Source organism: Pristis pectinata, chromosome 24 (genome assembly GCF_009764475.1).
Source record: "Pristis pectinata isolate sPriPec2 chromosome 24, sPriPec2.1.pri, whole genome shotgun sequence".
In the NCBI taxonomy this organism is placed as follows: Eukaryota; Metazoa; Chordata; class Chondrichthyes; order Rhinopristiformes; family Pristidae; genus Pristis; species Pristis pectinata.
Window position 1 is genome coordinate 24,036,939 of NC_067428.1, and position 25,887 is coordinate 24,062,825.

At 41.5% G+C, this 25,887-nt stretch overlaps 1 protein-coding gene across 10 annotated transcripts in view; it reads right to left on the minus strand.

The window, feature by feature from the left end:
• The window catches only part of LOC127582749 (interleukin-6 receptor subunit beta-like), a 73,622-nt gene that overhangs the window by 34,502 nt on the left and 13,233 nt on the right, over window positions 1-25,887 (minus strand). For 4 of the 10 annotated variants that reach the window (XM_052038312.1, XM_052038315.1, XM_052038316.1 and 1 more), the window contains 2 exons: window positions 13,037-13,125; window positions 3,649-3,963 (listed from right to left, as the gene is read on the minus strand). The exons of 1 other annotated variant lie outside the window; for it this stretch is intronic. In XM_052038312.1, the coding sequence (XP_051894272.1) occupies window positions 3,649-3,963; window positions 13,037-13,103 (382 nt within the window). In that variant the 5' untranslated portion in view covers window positions 13,104-13,125. Of the gene's footprint in view, window positions 1-3,648; window positions 3,964-13,036; window positions 13,126-21,109; window positions 21,177-25,887 lie in introns of all 10 variants that reach the window. 5 more of the 10 variants (XM_052038313.1, XM_052038314.1, XM_052038318.1 and 2 more) reach the window with 3 other exon arrangements.

Sequence of the window (25,887 nt, forward strand, 5' to 3'; positions counted from 1 at the left end):
TGTAATCATTCAGTTTTTCCTTACACTTTTCTATGAAGGAAATTAAAATGCTTTTCTGTGGTGAAGCTGTTTTGTTTCAGCACTAATGAGGTGAACCCTGTTAATGGATATAATGACGCCAACATGGGATGAATCCTCTACTTGGAAACGAATGTCCTTTAATGGTTCCTGTAAATGTATCACATTGTAGTGACCTATTAGTTATGTTACACACAAACAAACAGCTGGCTGGAGGACAATGCGATTACACCATTCTGTATACACTGGTACTTCGAGTTATAATAACATTAATTTTTTTGCTTTCAAGGCATTTTGAACAATACATTTCTGCTGTTTTTATATTTAGTTCCCGCTGGCTTCATTCCAACAGTTGACCTTTAGCATGAAAATATGAATCCAATACATCAAGCTGCACAGAAAAAATAACCAAGGCAAAAAGAGGCCAGTTGTCCTATTTGCTCTATACTAGTTTTACTCTGGCTCAATTGGAAGCCAAGTACAGTCTTACTCTGGAAACATAGGCCTGGGCTGTTACCTCAGTGGCAGTACCAAGGAAGTGCTGCATTGTCGGCTGTGCTGTCTTACGGAAGAGATATTAAATCAGAAGCTCGTGAGCCCCCCTCAGGTGGATGCAAGATTCCAGGGTATTATTTTGAAGAAAAGCCGGGGAGTTATCCAACCGTATTCATCGATCGTATCACAAAAGAAAAAAGGTTGTCTGGCCATTAATCACGTTGCTGTTTGTGGGAGCTGGCTCCGTCTACACTTCACTGCCTCAGGAAAGCAGCCAACAAATCAAGGACCCTTCCCACCCCGGTCATTCTCTCTTCTCCCCTCTCCAGTTGGGCAGAAAATACAAAAGCTTGAAAGCAGACTCAAGGACGGCTTCTATCCCACTGTTACCAGATTCTTAAACAGACCTCTCATACGGTAAAGATTATTTCTTGATGGTAATAATTTCTTAATCTCCCAATCTATCTAATCGTGGCCCTTGCACCTACCTGCACTGCACTCACTATAGCTGCTACACTATCTTCTGCATGTTTTTTTTTACTTACCTTGATGTGCTAATGTATGGCATGGTCTGCCTGGATGGCATGCAAGCAGGAGTTTTTCCACTGCATCTTGGTACACGTGATAATAAACCAATTCCAACAATTCCAAATTGGTTCCTGCTTTCCTTTTGTTATTGCATAGCCTATAAAAGTACTTTATGTAAAGTGCTTTGGGACCCCTGAAAACTATTACACACACTTCCTTTAAATCAGCTCCACTTCACTTGCTTTTTCCCCAAGATTTAGATTGAAATAAACAAAGCCCAAAAGCTTCAAACTGCAGTTCTGCTAGGATGACTCACAGGGCATTTGCGAACATTGTACAGGTGGGATGGAAACAACAGCTCACAGTACAAGACAAGAGATATTAAGCTGCTCTAAGCTTGTAATAATCTCCATCAAAACCAACATTAAGTGTGATTTGAGAAACCCATTTAACCTTAAAACAAAATAATCTTGTCTCTTTGGGGTAAGAACATCATACACAATGGGGAATGGTGAAATACTGATCATATTTCACAACACAACATCTATTGATGCATCTTAAATGGAGAAATGTGGGTGGGATGCTTCAGAGGCATGGATGATAACCAACCCAAATAAAATATTAGGAAGGGTTGTCGGAAAGGTATGCTTTAAGGCAAGTCTTAAAGAAGAGACTTAAGGGCATAATTATAGAGCATGGTTCTGGACAGTTAGTTAGGAGGCAAAAAGAAAAGAGTGACATGCACGAGAGACATTAGAATGGGAATACAAAAATCAATGGTTCTGAAAGCATCTGGGACCTCTCCACTAATGTAGTATTAGGTAGATGGCACTGAGGGTCTACACTACCAATCCTTCTTGCGTAGTCAAGAGCACTTTCCCCAATTAACTCGGGTATGCCTTGAATGCCCATCAGATGGAGAAAGTATGTGAGATATGCAACCTTGGCCAGTGGCTTGCAAAGAGGCCAGTGTCACAAACCCATGTGGAGACCAGCTAATAATAACATCAATTACCATATTAGAGAATAGATTAAAGTTCTTAATTATGCACCATTTTTTTCCATCAATAACTCCTCAGACAGTTGCAAAACACTTGCATGTCCAAGGACTGTACATGGTAGTGTAGCGGTTAGTGTAACGCTAACGGATTCAATTCCAGCTGCTGACTAAGGATTTTGTACATTCTCCCTGAGTCTGCGTGGGTTTCCTCCACTTTCCTCCCATATTCCAAAGACGTACAGATTAGGAAGTTGTGGGTATGCTATGTTGGTGCCGGAAGTGTGGCGACACTTGTGGGCTGCCCCCAGAACACTCGACGCCAAAAAGATGCATTTCACTGTGTGTTTCAATGTACATGTGACTAATAAAGATTTATCATCTTACGAGACAACTTCAGAACCAGTGGAGATGGTTACAGGTTGTTGGAGGAGGAGGGGAGTTGGGAGTTGGAGGCAGCTTTTATCCATTTGAAATGGTTATGGTGAGCCCAAACAACTCAGCCTATTCGAAGACCCCAGTCAGAGGGAGGTGGGGGTGAAGGGCAATTACATTTTCAGTTTGATGTGTCAATTGAGGTAATGGGGAAGATGCAAGGACCAAACAGGAATCATTCTGCATTTTCTAGTTTTGGAGGATGGTAAAACAGACTGCTTCCCCTTCTGGTTTGACTTTAGGTTGGAGGAGTTGGGAAGAGCTTTACTGAACACAGAACTCTAGACAGTGCAACATTTCCCTCCCTCAAAACCATCACGCTTTTTCTTCAATAACCACTGGCAGTTCACCCACTACCTGCCGTACCACCCTGTAATATAAACCTGACTGGCATATTTAAGTCACCTTATGAGAAAACAATTTGCATTTGTATAGCGTCTATTATGTCCTTTTCTGATTAATCAGAAATGCTTCACAGCTAACAAGTATTTTTGAAGTAGTCACTGTTGTAGTGTGTGAAAAGTGCACAGCAAAATAATTACATCTAAATAAACTATATTTTTGTATAATGGTGCTTGTGAGAGAAAACTGTTCTCCAAAATTCTGCCAGAGGATCCTATACATCACTTGAAAGATTAGAGTTCAGGATCTCATTCAAGAATAGCACTCGTAACAGCACAGCACTCCCTCAGGAAAGCAGAGGCAATGGCCTGCACATTGTGCTGGAGTCTTTTGAAAAGGGACTTAAACCCGCAATCTTCCAACTGAAAGGCAAGATAGCTCCCAACAGAGCCATTGCTGGTACTAAACAATTGATGGCTATTGCTCATGCAGGTACAGGCATACTTTAAAAAATTTATTCCAGATGAGCCTTGGACATTCAATGGGAAGCCAAGATTCCCATTATATCTGTCCTAATTTTTAAATGCCCAATGCCCTATCATTCAGAGGTAGCTGCTCCCAATATCCCTTCCATTAAGTATTTTATGGTTAATCAATTTTGACTATTATGCAAAAGTGAAAAAGAGTAGTCATAAAAGTACAGAAAATGTTTGAGGGGCTCAGTAGTGTTTCCAATTCTATGAAACTGGGGGACAGCAGAATGCCATCTAATGCTACCACATAATCCCTTTGACTTCCATGAACTGTAAGCCCATTCACTCCTCTGAACTTACATCCAGCTCTGACTTCAGCCCACTGAAGTAGCTGCAGTGATCCATTGTAACGGAAAGAACAAGTCAGGTTCCCTCTGAGTTGATTGAAACTGGGTATGGTGACCATGGACACTTGGTCATTCAACACACTGTACTGGGTTCGTGAAATCTCTTCCTTGTTCATTCGCCAGACCACGTCAGTTGGGTTAACCTTGTAGTTAAAAGCGCAAGTTTCACTTCTCAACAGGCAAGTCGCCCTTAAAGGATTACCGAGGCAAAGAACTGGGAAATTCAACGCGATGTGACTACAGTTTTTCCAAATCATGCGGGCAGCATCTGAAGATTAAGGCAACACAATGTCAGTGATCTATGCAGGTCAATCCACACAGTTCCATAAACCTAAAAGCAGAATTAAAATGCTATCAACTTTACTAATGACTAAAGGTTGCTTTTTGTTATGAAAGGGTCTTTAAGCAGATTAACTGGTGATGTTTGTGAGAACCAAGGGAAGGAGTGTTTGAATGCCAGTGGAGGGGTGTGTGTGTGTGTGTGTGTGTGTGTGTGTGTGTGTGTGTGTGTGTGTGTGTGTGTGTGTGTGTGTGTGTGTGTGCGCGCGCACACATAAACTCAGCCATCAGTTGCACGCACCTCTGCACTGTCACCATCACTGAAGTCAACGAAGTGAAACGTGTGAAGTCATTTACAACAGGCAGCCGATTTTTGCATGCATCAGCAGTGTTGGCAACCAAAGAGTTCTGCCCCATGTGTGCATAAAAATGACCCAGTGTTTTTACCAATTATGTCTTCATGAGTGACCAGTATACATGAAATGTGTGTGGAGCTCTAAGCCATCTGAAAAAATGCTTAAACATGCATTTCTTACTTTAGCACAGCTGAGACAGAGTAAAAATCTTTTCAAACTTCATGCAGAAAATGTTAACTTGCAATAGAAGGTTTGATGCAGGGAGAAAAGTAAAATGATTTTAAAAACTCAAACCTGACACCAAACTGCCCTTTTCCAGATTTAAGGAAGGGAAAGGCAACCAGTTCAGTGGCAAGTCAATCATGGAAGATCTCTTTTTTTATTTTTAAGCAATTTTTCTTTTTAAGGATTCCTATAATTGGGATTCCCAGCAAGCAAAAGGAGGTGCAAAGTGCAAGGGCTGTGAGGTAAACGGATTTACTGTACTGAGCCTAAACCAGTGGGAATGCTTCCTTTCAGAGTCAACAACACCGAGACAGACATCAAGTGCTGCTGAAAGGTCATCAGCTTGGTGAAAGACACCCTTTGGTCTGCCCAAAACTTAGTCTTCCAGCACAGCAAGATGTCTGTAAGGGAATGCTGCCAACTGGCTCAGTGCAGGCTGCAGGAGTACTTGCTGAGGGGCGCACTAAAGCTCGGTGCAGCCAATGCAAAGGCTCTGTGGGGAAGGACCACAGTCTGGGCTCCTTCTGCTACTGCACATGGGGAGGCAGAGTTGGGTGGGGAAGCCCCTTGAACAATGAAAGCGGTATCACCTCAGGGAGCCAAGTGAGTGGCAATGGTGCTATGTTTGTGCTTTTTTAAAGAAAGGTTTACACTAGTGAATGTAACGACCACAAATTTAAAGGTTTTTTTGCACTCTTCCCTCCTTTGTATATAATTTTTAAATCATGAATGAAGTCTTTTTTGAAATATAATAAAAAGCTCAAAAAAGAAACAAGCCCACCCCCACATAGCTGGCACCCTGCGATTAGTCAACATCTCCCCTGCTCTCTTCCTCATTGCCCAACCACCAACCCCACCCCCACCCCCACAATGTCTGATTACCCATGTGAGACTTAACTGGCAATCAGTCCCCAGTGTCTTCCTGCCCAACAGGCACCAGCCTACAAGCTGGCCTGTTCTCAGACAGGAAACCTGTTGAAAAAAATTAAGACATATGGCAGCTAATTTCTGCCAGAGAGGTGCTAGAAGCCACTATCGTTAGAACTCATGCCAGCTCTGATAGAATGCTAACTCTAATTGTTGCATTTAATCAGTGCTGTCAGAACTTGTCAAATTTGTACTATTTTGAATATAATATTCTTCCAAAGCTTTGAATAAATTAAGTTCTTTTTCTTTAATCCCCTTCACAGCCAGCGAGCTGATTGAAGCAAGCATGACAGCAAGACTCCAGAAACAGCAAATTTAAGGAATAACCAGTTATAAATTATTCTGTATGGGATTAATTACATTGATCACCACTTAGCTAGTTCTGATGAGGGCACAGTAAAACTACACTCAAGTCTCAATATAATACCATAGCAAGATTAAGGTACTTTGATTCCGAGTTGCAAATTGACAGATTCAATTTGTAAAAGTTATCATGTAGTGATAAATCCATTCCAAATCAAAGTGGACATGAGTGGATAATTCCATTGACAATCAGGCTGGGTGATTGGGTTGCTCTAAATGATTGAGATTGAACTGAAGTACATCTATGAATGGCTTCACTGCCTGCATTTCTGGCAGAGAATACCCTGCTTAGATTGGAAGCAGTTGCTGTAGTTTCTCTCAGAAGTACTGTTTAATCACATTTATTCAAATTTTCTAAGCGATGTGATTTTTGCTATACAACCATCAAAAAGCAATTAAAAACATTTAAGTTGGTCATTTCAAAAATAAATGACATGATGCATTGGTCTTTTGCAGCCTTGTGCCTCTGGTGAGCTGATACAATTTCTGCTCCCATGCTGGACTCAATGAGTCACCCCTCAGGACACATGGGAAAGGGCTGGTGTAAGAATATCACTTTAAATGAAAATCTTGAAGCCACAAGATTGGAAACCGAACTTAAGGAAATTGTTCTGGAATGCCAACATATTTAATCTACACCTTAGAAAAATATAGTTAAAAGTAATGAATGAAATCTTAAAAAGGACAGTCATCAAACACTCAAGATCGATAAGGATGGGTGTGACTAGATCAGGTTGGCCTAGGTAAGCACAGGACAGAGAATCTAAGGAAGGATCAGTCCGAATTCCATCATATCAGGTATTGTTTGACAAACAACAAGCAATAAAATGGAAGTATCAGAAGCTACCAACCTTCTATTGGTACAATGGGATCAGATGACAGAAGCTTTGTTTTAGAAACCTTAACAATAATGCCTGCCATTTTGAATAGTTTCATTCTTTAGAAAAAGTAAAGGGCAAGACTCATCATCATGTACTGTACAAGACAATGAACTGTATGTTCCTCAGGTATACAAACTGTCCTATCAGCAGTAGACAAACATTCAATAAAGGAGGCTCTTTCTCAGTCAAAGCATCTAGACAACTGCCAGCCACCCACAGCAGAGAAGCTCTTCCAGACACAACCTCAAAGCACACCCAGCTGTCTAATTCCTTTCACTTTGTGCTGTGCCCTTGCTCAAGATTTATATTACTTTACAGTAAATGAGTTATAACTGACTGCTTTCAATAAAACCTTCCAAGTTCTCTAAAGAATACTGTTCAGTGCTGAATCATTGGTTACATCAGAATCAGGATAATCCCAACCTATCACGCTAGTATGATAGGGTGGACTCTTGACCTCACAATCTACCTCATTATAACCTTGCACATAGTGCAGTGCAGGTAGACCTTCTCTGTAGCTGTGACACTTCACCCTGCATTGTTTTCCCTTGTACTCCCTCAATGCACTGTATAATGAATTGATCTGTATGAGTGGTATGCAAGTTTTTCACTGCACCTCTGTACATGTGACAATAATAAACCAATTCCAATTCAGACCTGCATGTAAAATAATATGTTCAAGGCTTTTATTTTCCTCAACCATTTCTGAGAACTTGCAGGAAAAACATTACTTTCAAATCCACAAACAAGATGCTGGAGGAACCTGGCAGGTCAGGCAGCATCTGTGGAGGGATCACTATCACCTCCCAGCCTCTGTTGCTAATTCTACTCCCCTCCTCACCTGGATCTTGCTCCACCCTTTCCCCTCACCTCTTTATACTGGCCATCTCCCCTCTATCTTTCAGTCCAGATGAAGGGTCTCCACACGAAACATCAATAGTTCATTTCCCTCCACAGATGCTGCCTGACCCCGAGTTCCTTCAGCATGTTGGTATTACTCCAGATTCCAGCATTTGCAGTCTATCTCTACTTTCAAATCTAGTTTGTTGCATTTAGTCCCAGGTATCGGTTAGTTTTGCTGAGTAACCCTGTTCATTAGATTTGTTCTTTTCAATGTACCACTTTATGAAGGTAGATATTCATTTGGGACCCTCAAATATGCTTCATCAGACAAGTAGGAAGAATGTGCAAGAGACCTACAGATGTGAAAGTACAAGTCCTTGGACCTGCAATGATAGACTTCTCCCTCCTCCATAACACCCAGGCATATCAAATGAGCCCTATATCTGATTCTTATTCATATTTTTTAAATTCATATTTCCTTACAACACAGGAGGCCATTTGACCCATTGAGTCAATGCCGGTTCTCAGAGTAATCCCTTCAGTCCTATAAAGAGAGGTTGGATAAACTTGGGGTTGTTTTTTGTTGGAGCAGTGGAATTCAAGGGGAGACCTGATCGAAGTTTAAGATTATGAGAAGCATGGATAGGGAGACAACTGACATCTCTTTCCCCAGGGCCAACAAGTCTAATACTAGAGAGCATACATTTAAGGTGAGAGGGAGCAAGTTCAAAGGGGATTGTGTTGCACTTAAAAAGAGTGGTGGGTGCCTGGAATGTGCTGCCAGGGTGGTAGTGGAGGCAGTTATGATAGAGGCATTTAAAAGGCTCTTAGATAGGCACATGAATGTGCAAAGAATGGAGGGATACAGACATTGTGTAGGCAGAAGGGATTAATTTAGTAAGGCATTTAATTACTAGTTTAATTAGTTTGGTACAACATCGTGGGCCAAAGGGCCTGTTCTTGTGCTGTAGAGTTCTACCTTCTATGTTCTAGTCCCATTTTCCCCACCCATTTCCCTGTAATCTTTTCTCTCACACGTCCATTAACATTCCTCCGATTCTCCCACCATTCACCCATCTGAGAGTTAGTTCACAGTGGCCAATTAGCCTACCAGACAGCAAGTCTTTGGGATTTGGGGGGAAACTGGAACACTCAGGAGAGATGCACACATAGTGACAGGAAGATGTATGAAGTCTACCCAGACAATGCCGGAGCTCAGGATCGATCCCAGGTCACTAGAGCTGTAGCACCACTGTGTCACCCTTCACAAAACAAGGTGACAAGGGGCTGTACTATTTGATACACAATGGTACATTTGTATCAGGGGTAGCTGTTTGTGTAGAAGTGAATGCTACAACATCATGAAGTTCTCATGCTGCAAGGGCACAAAACGGTTCGTGTGACAGAGGTGACAGTTCAATCGGCTGACCATGAATTGAGAAGAACAATCAGTGCTTCCAATAGGGCCAAGCCTGCAACAATTGCAGGTTGGTTGATGGCAAGTTTAGTTCATTCTAGATGTGCTGTGCATCCTCTCTGCAAAAGGTTGTCAAGTTTCATAAAAGCTGCATTTCAGGTAGCTTGAATATTAAAAATTTGGTACCCATATAGAAGGTGTAGACTTTTCAGATGGTGGATGATGAGATGATAAAGCAGGCTGCTTCTTCTAGATGGTGTCCAGCTTCCCAAATGTTGTTGGAACAGCAAACATCAAATGGAGAGAACACCATCATATTCCTCGATTACATCTCATAGATGGTTAAAAGTTTTGGGGAAGTCAGGTGATGAATGACTTTTGCCACAGTACAAAATATCCAACATTTGGCATGCACTTATGGTCGCAATGTGTGTGCATGTGCGTGCATGCAAGCAAGCGCTTGTGCACATGTGGTTCAAATACGTTTCTGTCAGTCGTGAATCTTCATGCCAATAATTGTTGGATATTCACCAATACCAATGAATATCAAAGGGAGCTCATTTGGCTCTCTTGCCATTTGAGTGGCACAGATCTTACTTGCCATCAGGCACACGAGATCCAGGTAGTGCAATTTGTGCACACAAGCTGTTGCAATATCTGAAGGTTGCAAAAGGGAGTTTTGATCACTGACTACACCTTCTTAGGCTTAGCATCCAATTTTTCATCCTGTAAAATATTTTGGATGTTTTTGATGATAAAGGATGCCATATTAATGTTAGACCATAAGACATGGGAGCAGAATTAGACCATTCGGCCCATTGAGTCTGCTCCACCATTCGATCATGGCCGATTATTTTTCCCTCTCAACCCCATTCCCTGCCTTGTCCCCGTAACCTTTGACGCCCTTACCAATCAAGGACCTATCAACCTCTGCTTTAAATATATCCAATGTCTTGGCCTCCACAGCCATCTGTGGCAATGAATTCATCCTCATTTTTGTTCTAAAGGGACATCTTTCTACTTTGTGGCTGTGCCCTCTGGTTCTCGACTCTCCCACTACTGGAAACATCCTCTCCACGTCCACTCTATCCAGGCCTTTCAATATTTGGTAGGTTTCAATTACATCCCCCTTTATCCTTCTAAATTCCAGCGAGTACAGGCCCAGAGCCATCAAATGTTCCTCATACGTTAACTCTTTCATTCCTGGAATCACTCTTGTAAACCTCCTCTGGACCATCTCCAATGCCAGCACATCCTTCCTTAGATATGGGGCCCAAAACTGCTCAATACTCCAAACGTGATCTGACCAACACCTTATAAAGCCTTAGCATTACATCCTTGCTTTTATATTTTAGTCCTCTCGAAATGAATGCTAACATTGCATTTGCCTTCCTTACTGCTGACTCAACTTGCAAGTCAACCTTTAGGGAATCCTGAATTAGGACTCCCAAGTCCCTTTGCACCTCCGATTTCTGAATTGACTCACCATTTAGAAGATAGCCTACGCCTTTATTCCTTCTACCAAAGTGCATGACCATAAACTTCCCTACGCTGTATTCCATTTGCCACTTATTTGCCCATTCTCCCAACCTGTCCAAGCCCTTCTGCAGACTCCCTGCCCCCCACCTATCTTTGTATCATCTGCAAACTTGACCACAAAACCTTCAATTCTGTCATCCAGATCATTAACATATAACACGAAAAGTAGCGGACCCAACACCAACCCCTGTGGACCACCACTAGTCACTGGCAGCCAACCAGAAAAGGCCCCTTTTATTCACATTCTTTGCCTTTTGCCAGTCAGCCAATCTTCTATGTTGGTACCCTTCCTGTAATACAATGGATTCCTATATTGTTCAGCAGCTTCATGTGTGGCACCTTGTCAAAGGCCTTATGAAAATCCAAGTAAACAATATCCACTGACTCTCCTTTGTCTTTCCTGTCTGTTACTTCCTCAAAGAATTCCAACAGATTTGTCAGACAAGATCTCCCCTTGAGGAAACCATGCTGACTTCGGCCTATTTTATCATTTGCTTCCAAGTACCCTGAAACCTCATCCTTAACGATGGATTTTAACATCTTACCAACCACTGAAGTCAGACTAACTGGCCTATAATTTCCTGTCTTTTGCCTCCCTCCCTTCTGAAAGAGTGGAGTGACATTTGCGATTTTCCAGTCCTCCAGAACATTCCTGAATTTAGTGATTCTTGAAAGATCACTACTAATGCCTCGACAATCTCTTCAGCTACCTCTTTCAGAAGCCTGGGGTATAGTCCATCCGGTCCAGATGACTTCTCTACCTTCAGACCTTTCAGCTTCCCAAGCACATTCTCCTTAGTAATAGCAACTACACTCACTTCTGCCCCCTCTCTCGAATTTCTGGCATGTTGCTGATGTCTTCCACAGTGAAGACTGATGCAAAATACTTTAGTTAATCCACCATTTCTTTGTTCCCCATTACTACTTCTCCAGCATCATTTTTCAGTGGTCAGATATCCACTCTTGCCTCTTTTACTCTTTATATATCTGAAAAAACTTGATATCCTCTTATATTATTGGCTAGCTTACCTTCATATTTCATCTTTTCTCTCCTTATTGCTTTTTTAGTTGCGTTCTAATGGTTTTTAAAAGCTTCCCACTCCTCTAGCTTCCCACTATTTTTTTGAAATATTGTAAGGCCTCTCTTGCTTTTATGCCGTCTTTGACTTCCCTTGTCAGCCACGGTTGCCTCATCCTCCCTTTAGAATGCTGCTTCTTCTTTGGGATGAACTGATCCTGTGTGTTCCAAAAACTCCTGCCACTGCTGCTCTACCATTATCCCTGCCAGGGTCCTATTCCAATCAACTTTGGCCAGCTCTTCTCTCATGCCTTTAGTTACCTAAACTCAATTGTATCCAATTCTATCTTCTCCCTCTCAAACTGCAGGATGAATTCTATCATATCATGATCACTGCCTCCTAAGGGTTCTTTTACCTTAAGATCCCTAATCAAATCTGGTTCATTGCACAACACCAAATCCAGAATTGGCTTTTTCCCTAGTGGGCTCAACCACAAGCTGCTCTAAAAAGCCATCTTGTAGGCATTCTACAAATTCCTACTCTTGGAATCCAGTAACAACCTGATTTTCCTAATCTCCCTGCATATTGAAATCCCCCATTGACCTTTTTACATGCCTTTTCTATCTCCTGTTGTAATTTGTACCCCATATCCTGGCTACTATTCAGAGGCCTGTATATAACACCCATCAGGGTCTTTTTACCCTTGCAGTTTCTTAACTCTACCCACAAGGATTTTACATCTTCTAATCCTATGACACTTCTTGCTAAGGATTTGATTTCATTTTTTACCAACAGAGCCACCCTACCCCCTTTGCCTACCTGCCTGTCTTTTCAATAGGATGTGTAACCTTGGATGTTTAGCTCCCAGCTGTGATCTTCTTTTAACCAAGACTCTGATGCCCACAACATTAAACCTGCCAATTTCTAACTGCACTATAAGCTCATCTACCTTTTGTATACTACCTGCATTCAAATATAGCACTTTCAGTCCTGTATTCACCACTCTTCTTCTCAAATTTGTCTCCACATTGCCTGAAGTTAAATACTAAACTTGGTCTTATTCTTTATTCTGGAGACTTCAGTAACCTCTCCTGCACTCTCCTTCCCTTTTACTTTATCCATACTTTTCTAATATGTTGAACCCATCCCACTACTATTTCATGTAAAGCCCTATCCACAACCCTAGTTATGCGATTCACCAGGACCCTGGTCCCAGTATGGTTCAGATGGAGCCTGTCCCATCAGAACAGTTCCCTCCTTCCCCAGTACTGGCACCAATGTCCCACAAATTCATACCCACTTCTCCCACACCAATCTTTGAGCCACACATTTAACTCTCTGATCTTATTGCTTGATCTTGTCCTGCTTAAAAATCTAAGAATCAGCTGCCAATGCATCTACAGTAATTTCCGTAACTTCAGTAATTTAAAAGCTGGTGATTTTATCTCTGTTCCAGGTCCTAAATTTCATACACAAAGCTTTAAGGTCTTACCTGCACCAATGAGTACCACCAGCAGCAACCAAACCTCCAGGACTGAGAAGCACATCTTGGCTGTCATGGCAATTATAGTTCAGAGAAATCTAGAACAGCAATAGCAACACAATAATGCAAATGATGTACAAAGTGGTTTTGTGAAACAATTCACATTTTACAATAACAAAAATGTTGCAAGAACATTGAAGACAAACAAGATTTAGGAGCAGGCCTGGGTTTGGCCTTTTCAGCCTTCTCTGCCATTTCATACTGATTCACTTCTTCAAATCTCCATTCCCACCCAAACTCCATAACATTGCGATTTCCTTTTGATTCTAATCATTTTATGATCTCAGCCTTGAATATGCTCAGCCTTTCAGGATACCATAGGCTAGCAACACACCAACATATCTCCTCAATCTTAAATGAGCAATCCTCATCCTGAGACTATGTCTTCAGTTAATGAAATAGCCAGTCAGCAGCACTTACATTTTCAGGATATGGACTTCACCAGGAATGGACAGTATTTATTGCCCATCTCTAATTAGCATAATGCTATTACAGTGCCAGTGATCCGGGTTCAATTCCCGCTGCTGTCTGTAAGGAATTTGTACGTTCTCCCTGTGTCTGTGTGGGTTTCCTCCCACATTCCAAAGACGTATGGGTTAGGAAGTTGTGGGCATGCTATGTTGGTGCCGGAAGCGTGGCAACACTTGCAGGCTGCCCCCAGAACACACGACGCAAAAGATGCATTTCACTGTGTGTTTCGATGTACATGTGACTAATAAAGATATCTTAATTGCCCTTGAGAAGGTTGTGGTGACCTGTCATCTTAAGCTGCTACAGGCCTGCTGGTGAATGTTTGCCCACTATGGGGAGGAGGGAGGAGTGAGGAGTTCCAGGATTTTGGCACAGTGATGATGAAGGAACAGCAATATATTTCCAAAACAAGATAGTGTACAGTTTGGAGAGGAACCTGCAGGTGATGTTCCCCTGCACCCATTGCCCTCATCATCTTCGATGGTAGAGTTTGTGGGGTTTGGTGCTGCTGTTGGGGTAGGCTTGACGAGTAGCTGCAGTGTATTTTGTAGATAGCACACTCTGCAGCCACAGAGGCCAGTGGTGGACAGGATGAGTATTTGGCATGGTTAATGGGGTGCCAATGGAGCAGACTGTTTGTCCGAGATGATGTCAGGCTTCTTGAGAGTTGTTGGAGCTGCATTAATTCAGACACGTGGAGAGTATTCCTTCACACTCCTGACCTGCACTTTGTAGATGATGGAAAGGCCAAAGTGTCAGGAAGTCAATAACTTACTGCCAGGTTGCCATGCAGGCACCATTTACACAGCTGGCCCAGTTGTGTTTCTTGTCAGTAGTTACTTCCCCAGGACTCTGATAGTGGGCGATTTGTAGGTGGTAATGCCATTGAATGTTATGGCTAATTGGTTAGACTCTCTTGTTGGAGATGGTCACCATTTGGCATTTCAATGGCCTGATTGCTACTTTTTACTTGTTTTCCTTGTCCAAATCTTGTTTAGCTCCTGCTGCATGCAGCCAATCGCTGCTTCATTTGTAGAGTTATTAATGGAATTGAACATTTAGTAATCAGCAAACATCCCCACTTCTGATCTTATGCTTGAAGGTCATTAATGAAGCAACTGAAGACAAATGGGCCTAGGACACTGCTCCGAGGAACTCCTGCATGATAATCTAGGATTGGGATAATTAATCTCCACCAAACACAATGATCTGTGAGGTAAAATTCCAGCCACGTTATGTACGGTTCTTATAGACCGTTCACTCAAGTCAGAACTCCCTTGAACACTTCTGTATGTCAACCTGCACTGTATCAATTCCTTTCAGAATCAAAATGTTTCACTGAGATCTTGCTTTCCTGTTTAATTGAAAATTAAACATTTCCAAATGACTCAGCCCATTAAATTCACGGAGGACATTTTATTATTTTAGCTTCAGCACAGCCTTGCCGCACAAGCAATTAGCAAGGCACTGAGGACATTCTTTGGAAATGGAAAATACCCACACTTCCCATTAAACAAAATTGTTCACAGGTTTACTTCAGTTTATGGAACAGTTTCTGTGGAGCCTCAGCTTTATTTACAAGAGGCCAAAAGGGAGAAATGTGTCCCATCAATATACACTCTTGATAAATGAACCTACTCAATGACTTCCCCTACTGTTGCAACACTTAAAAAAAAAATTCCATCCAGGTTCCAAGTGTGAAAACTCAGGACTTTATTTTTTGGGCTCCATTGAAGGAGTGGTAGTGGTAGGAGGAGATGGGTGGGTTGGGTGGTTGTACACAAAATATTTTAAAAAACAGAACATGAACCAATGCTGGACACTCTAGGCTCAACTGACATGTACAGCAAATACTTTGAATAATTACTGTTGGCAACATTTAGGAAATGGGTGTCAAGTCCAGAGCACAAAAAAGCAAGCCAGGACTTGGGAGACTTCAATGTTTACTATTTGTGCTCATTAGGGCCAAATTGAATTCATAGCATGACCAACTTTTAGTAATTAAAACTCTTGTTGCAGTAATGAGACCCATTCATATCTATAAGCACAGCCTAACCTTGGAATTTAGAACCCAATCTGCTGGAACTCAGCTTCCCAATTCTATTAACATTGCCTCCAGGAAACCCATCCCAATTCCTAGCTCCAATCCTAGATGGGAAATGCCTGGGCATAATTAGAGGTGCTACCTGTACCTTATTAACAAACTAAACAAAATATTGTTCAGTTTATTGTAATATTTAGATCGAGAGTTTAATAATTTTCATAGAGAAGGCCAGACAGGACTGAACACTTGTTCAAGGATTGAATATATGTTTACATTGGTATTGATTTACAAGATGGGATTCAGCAATACATTTTCAACTCTGAGCAAGGAATGAATGTTGTAGTCTGAAAAATACCTCTTTCCTTTCACTATTTCCTTGTCACTGCTAAAGATTCCAATTGTAATGAATTGGAATCTTAGTTCACTGCTCAATGTCATGACTTTGCAGCAGAAATAAAGGTGAAAAATGTCTCCAAATATGTAAAACCAGCTTTGCCCAACATAGGTAGAATTACAAAACCTGGAGATGCTGGAAATCCAAAATAAAAACAGAAATTGCTGGAAAATATTCCAGGTCAGGAAGCATCTGCAAAGAGAAACAGAATTAACAATAAACAGGTCTTTTTCTGGATGGCAGGCAGTGACTAATGGGCTACCACAGGGATCAGTGCTTGTATCCCCAACAATACATCAACAATTTGGACAAGGGAACAAAGTGCAACATTTCCACATTGCAGACAAAGGTTGAGGGGAATGAGGTGAATGCAAACTATGAGGATGCAAAGAGACTCCAAAGTGAGAGACAAGATGGGTCAGTGGGAAAATGCATGGCAAAATGATGTGGATAAATGTGAGGTTTCCATTTTGGTTCTGAAAGCAGAACAGATTATCTGAATGGTGATAGATTGGGGAAAAGGGGTGATGTACCAAGCCTGGATATCCTTCTACAGTCACTGACAGCAAGTATTCAGGTGCATCAAGCAGTTAATTTGGGGATTGAAGCAAGAATATCTTGCCACATTTCTTGATGTAAACAATGTCAAGAGTATTAGAATCAATGATTCAATTCAACTACAGCCTGGGCCAAAGAAACAATTGAACATGCATTTGGACATTGCAGGTCCCTTTATAGACCCACAGCAGTGGATAGAAGCATTTCCTATGGATACTTCACCTCCAGTGACGATTTCTCAGCTGAGAACACTTTTTGACAGTGGAAACCAGTTTACTAATACTGATTTGGCTAGAAGAATTGGACCTGACCACTTAGATAGAACTCCATGGTACCTGGACTCATACCTTGGTGGAAAGCAATGTAGACTTTAGAAGATGGATTGATCAAAAAAGTTGCATTTTTCTTGTTTCGTGACTGGAATACACAAATACCGGCTGAATTTCAGAATGCTTTTGGGTTTGGTGAAGCCAAAGCAGTGATGCTCTGTTCCCAACAAGCAAAGCAAAAGGAGCAACATGCCAGAGTTCATGACTGCCACCTCAAGTGGTTAGGTTTGGAGATATTGGGAGCATGAGAAGGAGAAAGCAGAATTGAAGAACATGGCAGGATAATTCTTCCCTTGTTAATTACTACTTTTCCTCTCAACCTGGTCATAGCCTTCAATGTTTGTCATTGCTGGGGCAGGAGGGGCTATCAAAGACTTGATTTGCTTGGGGGAATGTACCAAGCCACCCAACTACTTACCATGTCAGCAGGTATCCCACCTCCCTGTGAACTGATCAGTGCCATGTCCAACTCTGACCTGGTCCTTAAATGTTTGGAGTCCAGGCCTCTCAGCCCATCTCAAGACAGACATCAAGTGACTTGACCAAAAGCAAGTGAAAAATCAAATAGCATTCTAGCTGTAACTTAAGCAGGCGCTGGGTCAAGGCCTTAATATTTGGAAGATTGCCTAGTAATCAGGACATTTGGTCATTTTAGTGCCCCCCCCCCCCCAAAATCTCTTGAGGAAGACAGCTTATTTCGTCTGCCCATATGCATTCTGTAGGTCAGGTAGCATCTGTGGAGAGAGAGAGAGAGAGAGAGAGAGAGAATAAACATTTCAAAAGACCCATCACCAGAACATGCTGAATGTTTGCAGCATCTTCTGTTTCAGTAGCAAACAGAGCCTTGCTTTCTCACCTGTCTCTGAAAACTACATGCATTGCAAAGTTTTAAAGCATAGAGCAGACCATTCAACTAAACTTGTACTGATGTTTATGCTCCATTCAATCCTTAAAACCCCTTTGTAATAGTTTTGCACAACTGCAATAAAATATGTACACTCAGAAAATACCTGTACCCAGAAGCTTGCAGGTCCACACACCAAGCCAGAGGAGAGGAATGGATTCACTTGGCCCTGCAAGCACTCTTAGAGGATTTTGTTTTGAAAGGTGGCTCCAGGGATCCAGACCCCTCTGAATTATTAATTTCACCAAGTCCCATTCCTCCAATTTAACATCCTCATTTTCTTCACCGTCATGCTTGCCTTACTCCTATTTGTCCTTTCTTTGGGACATATTGGCTCTTGCTGCCCAGCAGTCAGATCAAAGGACATCTGCATTTCTAACCAGCTCACTCTCTTCAAGGACCCGATTCTGGACTCATGGAAGTGATCAGCTTTTGCTGTGTGGGGGGGGGGGGGATGTGGGCTGGGTGGTGGAGGGATAGCAAGGGTAGGGCTCTCACACTTTTCCTTCCAAATTGTATACATGAAAAATTAACACAAACAATAAGCTGTTAGCAACACAGCAGCCAATGACAGTAGCTTCTGGGATCTGGTGTAGTTGGTCAGTCATCATGGGATCACCCAAGAAGAGCAGCAAATGCATCTGGTCAGAAGACAACTCAGATTTATAAAGCAGGACAATCTAACACTTCATGGCTACTCCAAACAGGGGGTTTGCAGTCTCCCAATCCAGGATTTCTGAATCAGGAACCAATATGCTGCATTCTAACTAAAGGTCAGGTTATCCAGAGTTAGTACAGACCAGATAGTGGCTGGGCAGCTATGCCAACACCTTGACATTCTTGTAAAAGTTTAATATCTCCTCAGAAAGATCACACTAAGAGCCTATTTGTTCTACCAGGTGGATATAAAAGATTATGGGATTACTTCAGCGAACAGCAGAGTTATCACTGGGCTCCTCACTAATTATACTCAACCAGCAACAAGATTGTTGTCTTTATTACATTGCTGGTTGGTGTAAGCTTGCTGTGTGCAAATTACCTACCAGGTTTCCTCCTGTACAATACTGACAATTCACTGGTTGTAAAGTTTTTTTTACAACATCCTGAAAGGCACTATGAAGAGAATAGGAGCAGCTGCTGGTGAGACCTCATGTGGGAGTACTGCATGCAGGTTTTGGTCACTATATTTATGAAATGATATACATGCAGTGGAGGCAGTATGGAGAAAGTTCACCTGGTCAATTCTTGGGAATGAAGGAGTTGACATTTGAAGAAAGGTTGAATAGATTGGGTCTCTCATTCTTCTACTTGAGAATGAGTAGAGGTAGTCTCAATGAAACAAAATTGAGGGTATTTCACTTAACCTGGTATTTGGAATGTGGAGTTATGGTTCTGAGAGATCACCAACTTAAAATAGGAAGGAGGAATTTCTTAGGTTCAAGGATCTTTAGAATTCTCTACCCCAGAGATGGAGTCATTGAACATGCTCAAAGCAGGGATTGATAGACAGTTGATTTGAGTGAACAGGAAAGTGGTGTTTACACCATGACTGGATCAGCCACAATTTTACTGGATGGCAGAGTAGAGTCAAGGGGGCCAGCTGGCTTGCCCCTGCTCCCATTTCTCATGGTCTTGTGTAACTCATTTAGTCTCTTGAACCTGCTCTGCCATTCAATAAGATCATAGCTAATCCTACATCTTAGTTCCACTTTCCCCATATGGTTCCCAAATCCCTCCATTACAAAAATATATCAGACTGTCTTTAGTGAATGCCCTCACACAAGTTCCAAGTTCCCAGGGATTGAATCTTTAGCGCTCTGGTTTGGTGAATTTATCTAGTAAATAGCAGAAATCAAATAGACCAGAGGGTTCATTTTTTAATTTCAGTTTGGATGTTATCAGTGCACAGAAGTATTTCTGCCTCAGCAGCTTGGAGGCATTTAATGGCATTAGCTAAATTACCAGGCAACGGATCTTAATGAAAACACAAGAACAAACAGCTTTTAACCAGCATACATCCTAGGGCTGGGGGGATTAAAATACCAGTAGATTATGAAGCCAGATACCTCGTTTCTCATTTTTCAGATCAACTTCAATTTCAGTCAAAGGAAAGCTGGTTGTGGAAGTAAGCCATGAGTTGCATTATGTGCTGGGTTGTGTGAAGATATCACCACTGTATGTATCTGTATGAATTATTGGGTTAGAATCACAATCATTTGTGGTGGCACAGGCTTGGAGACAGTTTCTCTGCTTTACCTTTTCCAACTCATTTTCATCTCCAGCCAATTAAACCTGTGGAATATGTTAATCCACCATCCTTTGATATTAATTGTTGAACCTTTGAATTTCAGCCAAAGAGGTGCCTGACACTATCCCCTTTCCACTAAGCTTAAGCTAAGCAAACCCAACATTTCCAATAATATCAGGAAAACTTGTTTGATACAAATGCCCACAAGGATGAATGAGATCAGCTTTGTAGTATTAGTGTTTTATGCATGCAACATCTACCCTTTAATATCAGTCTTTGAAACTATTGTGATATTTTACAAACAAGGATAAAACTAGCATGATAGAAACCATCTTTAATTAAAAAAAGAATTTACTGGAGCTGAGAATCCATGATCTTCCAAGTACACTCAGAACAGGCACTAGCTTTCCCTCCAGATCTGAGTCTTTAGAGTGAAAACTTGTTTGGAAACAGAACAGTGCAATGGGGAGCAATGCCAGGCAATCCCAAGCTGTGAACTTTTAAGATCTTAACATAGTGCAGGTCAGAGGAGCAACAATGGAAGCAGCCAGACCAACTGTTGTGACAGTGATATGGGACTCACCCTGGGGCTGCGAGTACAGATCATGAGGACATTTCCCCTTGTAAAGTGGGAGGTAGTCAGGGAAGAGGGTATAGTTCTTGGATGGATACTTGTGTAAAGAGGACACACCAAATACCTTCCTGTCAGGATTTCTGGGATCTTGACTCATTGATGGACTTGTTATTGGCAGGGACATCCATTATTATGAAAAGCACTTGTATCTGATCCCATAAATTGTGAATTTCACCAGGGAATGGATCCTGGTATTCAAGTGCACGCTAAGGTTATTGGCCTCTTTTTCCTTAAGATCTCCTACAAGATTTAGTACTCCTATCCAAAAATGTGGATTCCTAGCTGAATTTGTGTCAACTTGCAGTAAAATTGTATTTCACATAATGATTTAAACACAGTATTAACATCAGCCTCACTGTTGAGCATATGCTCTGGGGAATCTGAACATCCAAAGTTGATCTGCAGAATATGCAGACAAATAAGTGATACAAGGAACTTACAAGGTACGTCCTCTGTGTTCCAAGGCTCCTCAGACCATCTTTCTGGACATTGTTATAAACATTGGTGCTGCCCAGTGACCAATCATGGAACAAATAAGGCAACAATTAATGTTCACAAGCAATATTACAATTCTACATTCCTTTAAATTCCTAAAATCAGCAGATTTGTCACCCCAAAACAGGGAAAATAATATTTTGACTCCATTTGAAAATGTGATCTCTATTCTTGCTATGGAACACATCTGGCCATTTACCCAAAGGTCTTCATAAACAGAAGAATTTTCCAAGGTGGGAAAAATAGGTTCTGCAACTATAACTGCAGAATGACATTTCAAGAAGAGACATTTATAATGGTGGAAAGCATAGTAGTAGCCTAGAACAGCTTGGGCAGCCCCTTGGGATTGATGACCAATTAAAGTTAGCAATGAGGCTATAAGTCTTCCAATGGATGGAGCAGGTATCAAATGAGATGACATGGAAAGTGTACTTGTTCTGCTGTTTATGCAGGGCTTGTGCACTCAATGCATGGACTCTAGACTACCAATACCACCCTGAATACACCTTCTCCATTTTGAAGGATCTCAGGCCAGAGAGTCTCAGGAGTTGTTGGGAATGTTGAATTTCTGCAGAGGCTTTAAGTACATCCTTGAATCTGGTAATCTCATGCTGTGACACAAATAGACTAATACAGAAAGAAAAAAAATGGAAAGGGCCATAATTTAAACCTAAAGCTAGGACTCTGGATAAATAGGAACCATTTTCACACAGGATGCCACAAATCTCTGGCTCTCCCCAGAAAGTGTGAGTGCTGAGAAAACAAACTTAAGACTTGCACCAAAAATTTGTTAGCAGATACAGAACCAAGGCAGATAAATGGAGTTAGGAGACAAAACCATGAAGTGAATGGCTTGGTAATGCTATCACTGCTCTTAAAACCAGGTTAAATCAATAACTCAATGAGAAAATACATTCATCCTAATTTGTCTGTACCACTTTATGAAATGATCCTTTAAATTTCATTGCCTTTGGAGGAAATATGTAAAGATGGGTCATATTTTGCAAGGGAATGTTAGCAATTCCATACAGAATGGTCAACTTCCCAGCAAAAGCACAATTTCAGGATTCCTATGCATCTGTGTAGCTGGAAGCCTCAAACATCCTGGTAACTATTTTCTGAGAAGTCTCCAGTTATACAGCATAACATATTCCTCAAGAGGAATGTGTATGATGGACCTTGGCAAGTTTTGTTAAACTCTCATCAAGAAGTGTTTCATACGTTTGAGGGTTTTAATGAATTTAAATGCTTTGGCTTTGCACTCTAGGATTATGAATACTTTGAAAGTATCGGAATATCAGAAACATTAAGTGCTTAATGCATGGTTAAGCTAGGAGGCATTATACAGAGCCATCTTCAATAAGTGATTGTCCTATGGATTGCCCTGGAGGAAGCTTTAAGGGGGAATGTCAGGGGTAAGCATTTTATTAAAAAACAGTGGTGGAATGCACTGCCTGCAGAGGTTGTGGGGCAGATACATTAGGGAGATTTAAGAGACTTAGACACATGAATGATAGAAAAATAGGGGGCTATGTGGGAGGGAAGGGTTAGATAGATCTCAGAGCAGGATAAAATGTCAGCACCACATTGTGGGCTGAAGGGCCTGTACTGTGTTGTAATGTTCTATGTTCAGTCTGCAGGAGGGCAAGTGTGATCTTGTATCAGAGGAGTGGTGAACCCAGGCAGCCTACCCATGAATGCAAATTCTGGGCCATTTATACAGAAAGTCCCCGGGTTATGAACGGGTTCTGTTTTTGAGACTGTTTGTAACCAGATTTTGTATGCAACTCAGAACAGTGTCCGCGCGTGCGCACTTGGCCCAGGGATTGCGGCCACACATGGCCCCAGTCGCACATATGTGCTTGGCCCAGGGTTCCCCAGCCACACATGTGCACTTGGCCCGGGGTTGGGCCAAGAAGGTGTACCACTGCCATGGTAGGATCAGGGGCCGGGCCTGCTTATGAACCAACCATGAAGGTCGTTCGTAAGTCGGGGACTTCCTGTATATTGTTAGCTCTGGCAGAAGTTTCATTTGTTCAACAGCTATTGCTATATTTATTGGTATTTATTGTCACATGTACTGAGATACAGTGAAAAGCTTTTGTTTGCATGCCATCCAGACAGTTATTCCATACATAATTACACCAAGATAGAGAGAAAACAATAGTGTTATAGTTACAGAGAAAGTACAGTGCAGGTAGACAAAGTGCAAGAGCCACAATGGGGTAGAATGGGAGATGAAGAATTCATCTTTTAGCATACAAGAGGTCTGTTTAAGAGTCCGATAACAGTGGAATACAAGCTGTCTACAAGGTTGTTGGTACATGCTTTCATGCTTGTATTGTTACGGACTCAGTGAAAGTCCCTTTAAGATAGAGAGTGTGTGTGTATGTGTGTGTGGGGCGTGCTTACGTCAATAGAAGATAAAGGACGTAATGACGTTGTTGAAGAAGAAGAAGAGAGAGAGAGAGAGAGAGAAGGGAGAGAGACACCAGCCTGCTTGTTTTCTCTATCGATGGATGAGAAACAATAACTGTGTTTGCCACTGAAATCCATGTATGGAAGTTGGAAGTAATCCGGTGGAGTTCACTTTGTTGCTGACCTGTAGAAGGAAACAGGTATTTGTATGTGGACGACCACGGTTCGGATGCTTTTCGGGGTGAGGAAGTCACTACCGAGTAAACACTGAAGTGTCGTTTGGGTTCCATCCTGGAACATTTGGATTTCGTATGTACTCTCTCTATGTTTTTCTACATCTACATCTTATCTTCAGACAACGGTGGTTGTTGAAGAAGCCCTTGCTCATGTTTCACCTTATGGCTTGCGGAACTGAACTTTAAGAACCATTCAGGAACTGGGAGTTTTGGACTTTGTCACACACACACACACACGAAGAGTTTAGTTTTGGGGTTAACGTTCGAGGTTTAACATTCTTGAATTCTAACATACTAACATTTTTTTTTTAACTTTTATTTTACGTATTATCATAAGTAGTGATTAATAAAATAGTTTTTAACACTGAATCATGCTCAGTGTGTTTCTTTTGTTGCTGGTTTGTGACAGTATCTTCTGCCTGATGGGAGGGGGATGTTGGAGAGTAACCCACTATCCATTACTTGAAGGGCTGCATCTTTAAAAATGCAAAGTTTTGCAGTCTTGATGTAAATGTGCATAAAATATTACTCAGTCAAAATTTGAGAAAGATCACACCCCAGATCTGTTGCATATACAAATTAAACAAATTTTTAAATTGGATTCTGGGGAGTATGGGCAATTAGTGGTGAACTATCTGCTGGCAATATTAATTCTTAGTAATGTTGATTTGGAAGTTCTATGAATTTTCTGACACATTGCACCAAAGTATATACATTTATCCACCGTCATTATCACTTGTTTATTCATTCAAGTCCCACTTGTCATTTTTGCTATTCCTCAAGTTCAATACTGAGTCATACAAGGAATGATTCTCTGCTTTTTCACAGCACAAAAGGTTTCAAAGTTCAGTACAGTCAAACAAAAGTTATCTTTACATTAAGTATCTTGTGACATGAAAATGGTACCGTGTCCCAACCCAAATCCTTTGAAATTTGGGTCCCAGAGGTTCCATCATTCAGTGTGTTCAGTCTGTCTTTATTGATGGATTTCTGGACAATTAAGGGGAAATCAATGGTTTCAGAGATCAGGCAGAAAAGTGAACAGATATAGAATCGGCCATGACTACTGAATGAAGGAGCAGACTTGTGGGGTTGTATGCCATGTTCTCAGTCCCTGTCCCATTCACCCTTTACTAGAGCAGGATGATCCTATTTGGCTCTCATCACAAAGGGTCAACTTTAAAATTTGTGTTGTTTTTTTGAATTCCCCTGCCCCATGTGCTTATTTCTCCCCAACTCTGACCTCCACCAGCCCTTAAATCCTCAGACTTCCAATTCTGGCCTCAAGAATATCCCCAAACTTGATTGCTCCACCACTAGTGACTGCTCAGCAGCCACCAATGCAGCATGCTCTGGAATCCCCTCCCCATGCCCCTTCACCCTGCCTTCCTTTGTCTCAGCCTTAGCTACCCCTAAAGCTCTACTATTATTAATTGCACTGGAATCAGCTGCTTCTGAGAAAATATTCTACTGTTCCATCAACCTTAGAGGAACTGGTTCTTCCATCACTCCTGAATGATCTGCTCTCCCAAGATCATAAAATTAAAAAGTTTCTATCTACCCTATCAAATCTTAAAATCCATAAAATCACTTCTGAATCCTCTATATACCAGGTAATACTCATTTAAATTTATATAATCTCTCCTAATAATCTAACCCTGGCTAACAGTTTGGAGAAGGGAATCTTATCAGGATGAACAAGTCGGGCCAAAGGCCCCATTCCTGTGCTATATATGACTAACATCTTGGGGTTCACACTGATCCAAACCTGGACTGGGCCAGCTACAAATTCTGTGGCTACAAGAGCAGGTCAAAAGCTGGGTATTCTGCAGCAAATGCTCCATCACTTGATCCCCAAGGTCTTTCCACCATCTAAGTCACAGGTCAGGAGCAGGAAATATTCTTGCCCAAATGAGTGCAGCTTCAGTAAGACAGCTCAAACATTATTCAGGTCAAAGCAATCTACATGAATAGCAGTCCATCACTCAAGATACAACTCTTCTACCAGTGTAGAATGCTTGCAGTTTTCACCACCTATACAATGCTTAACACCAACTTACCAAGACTTT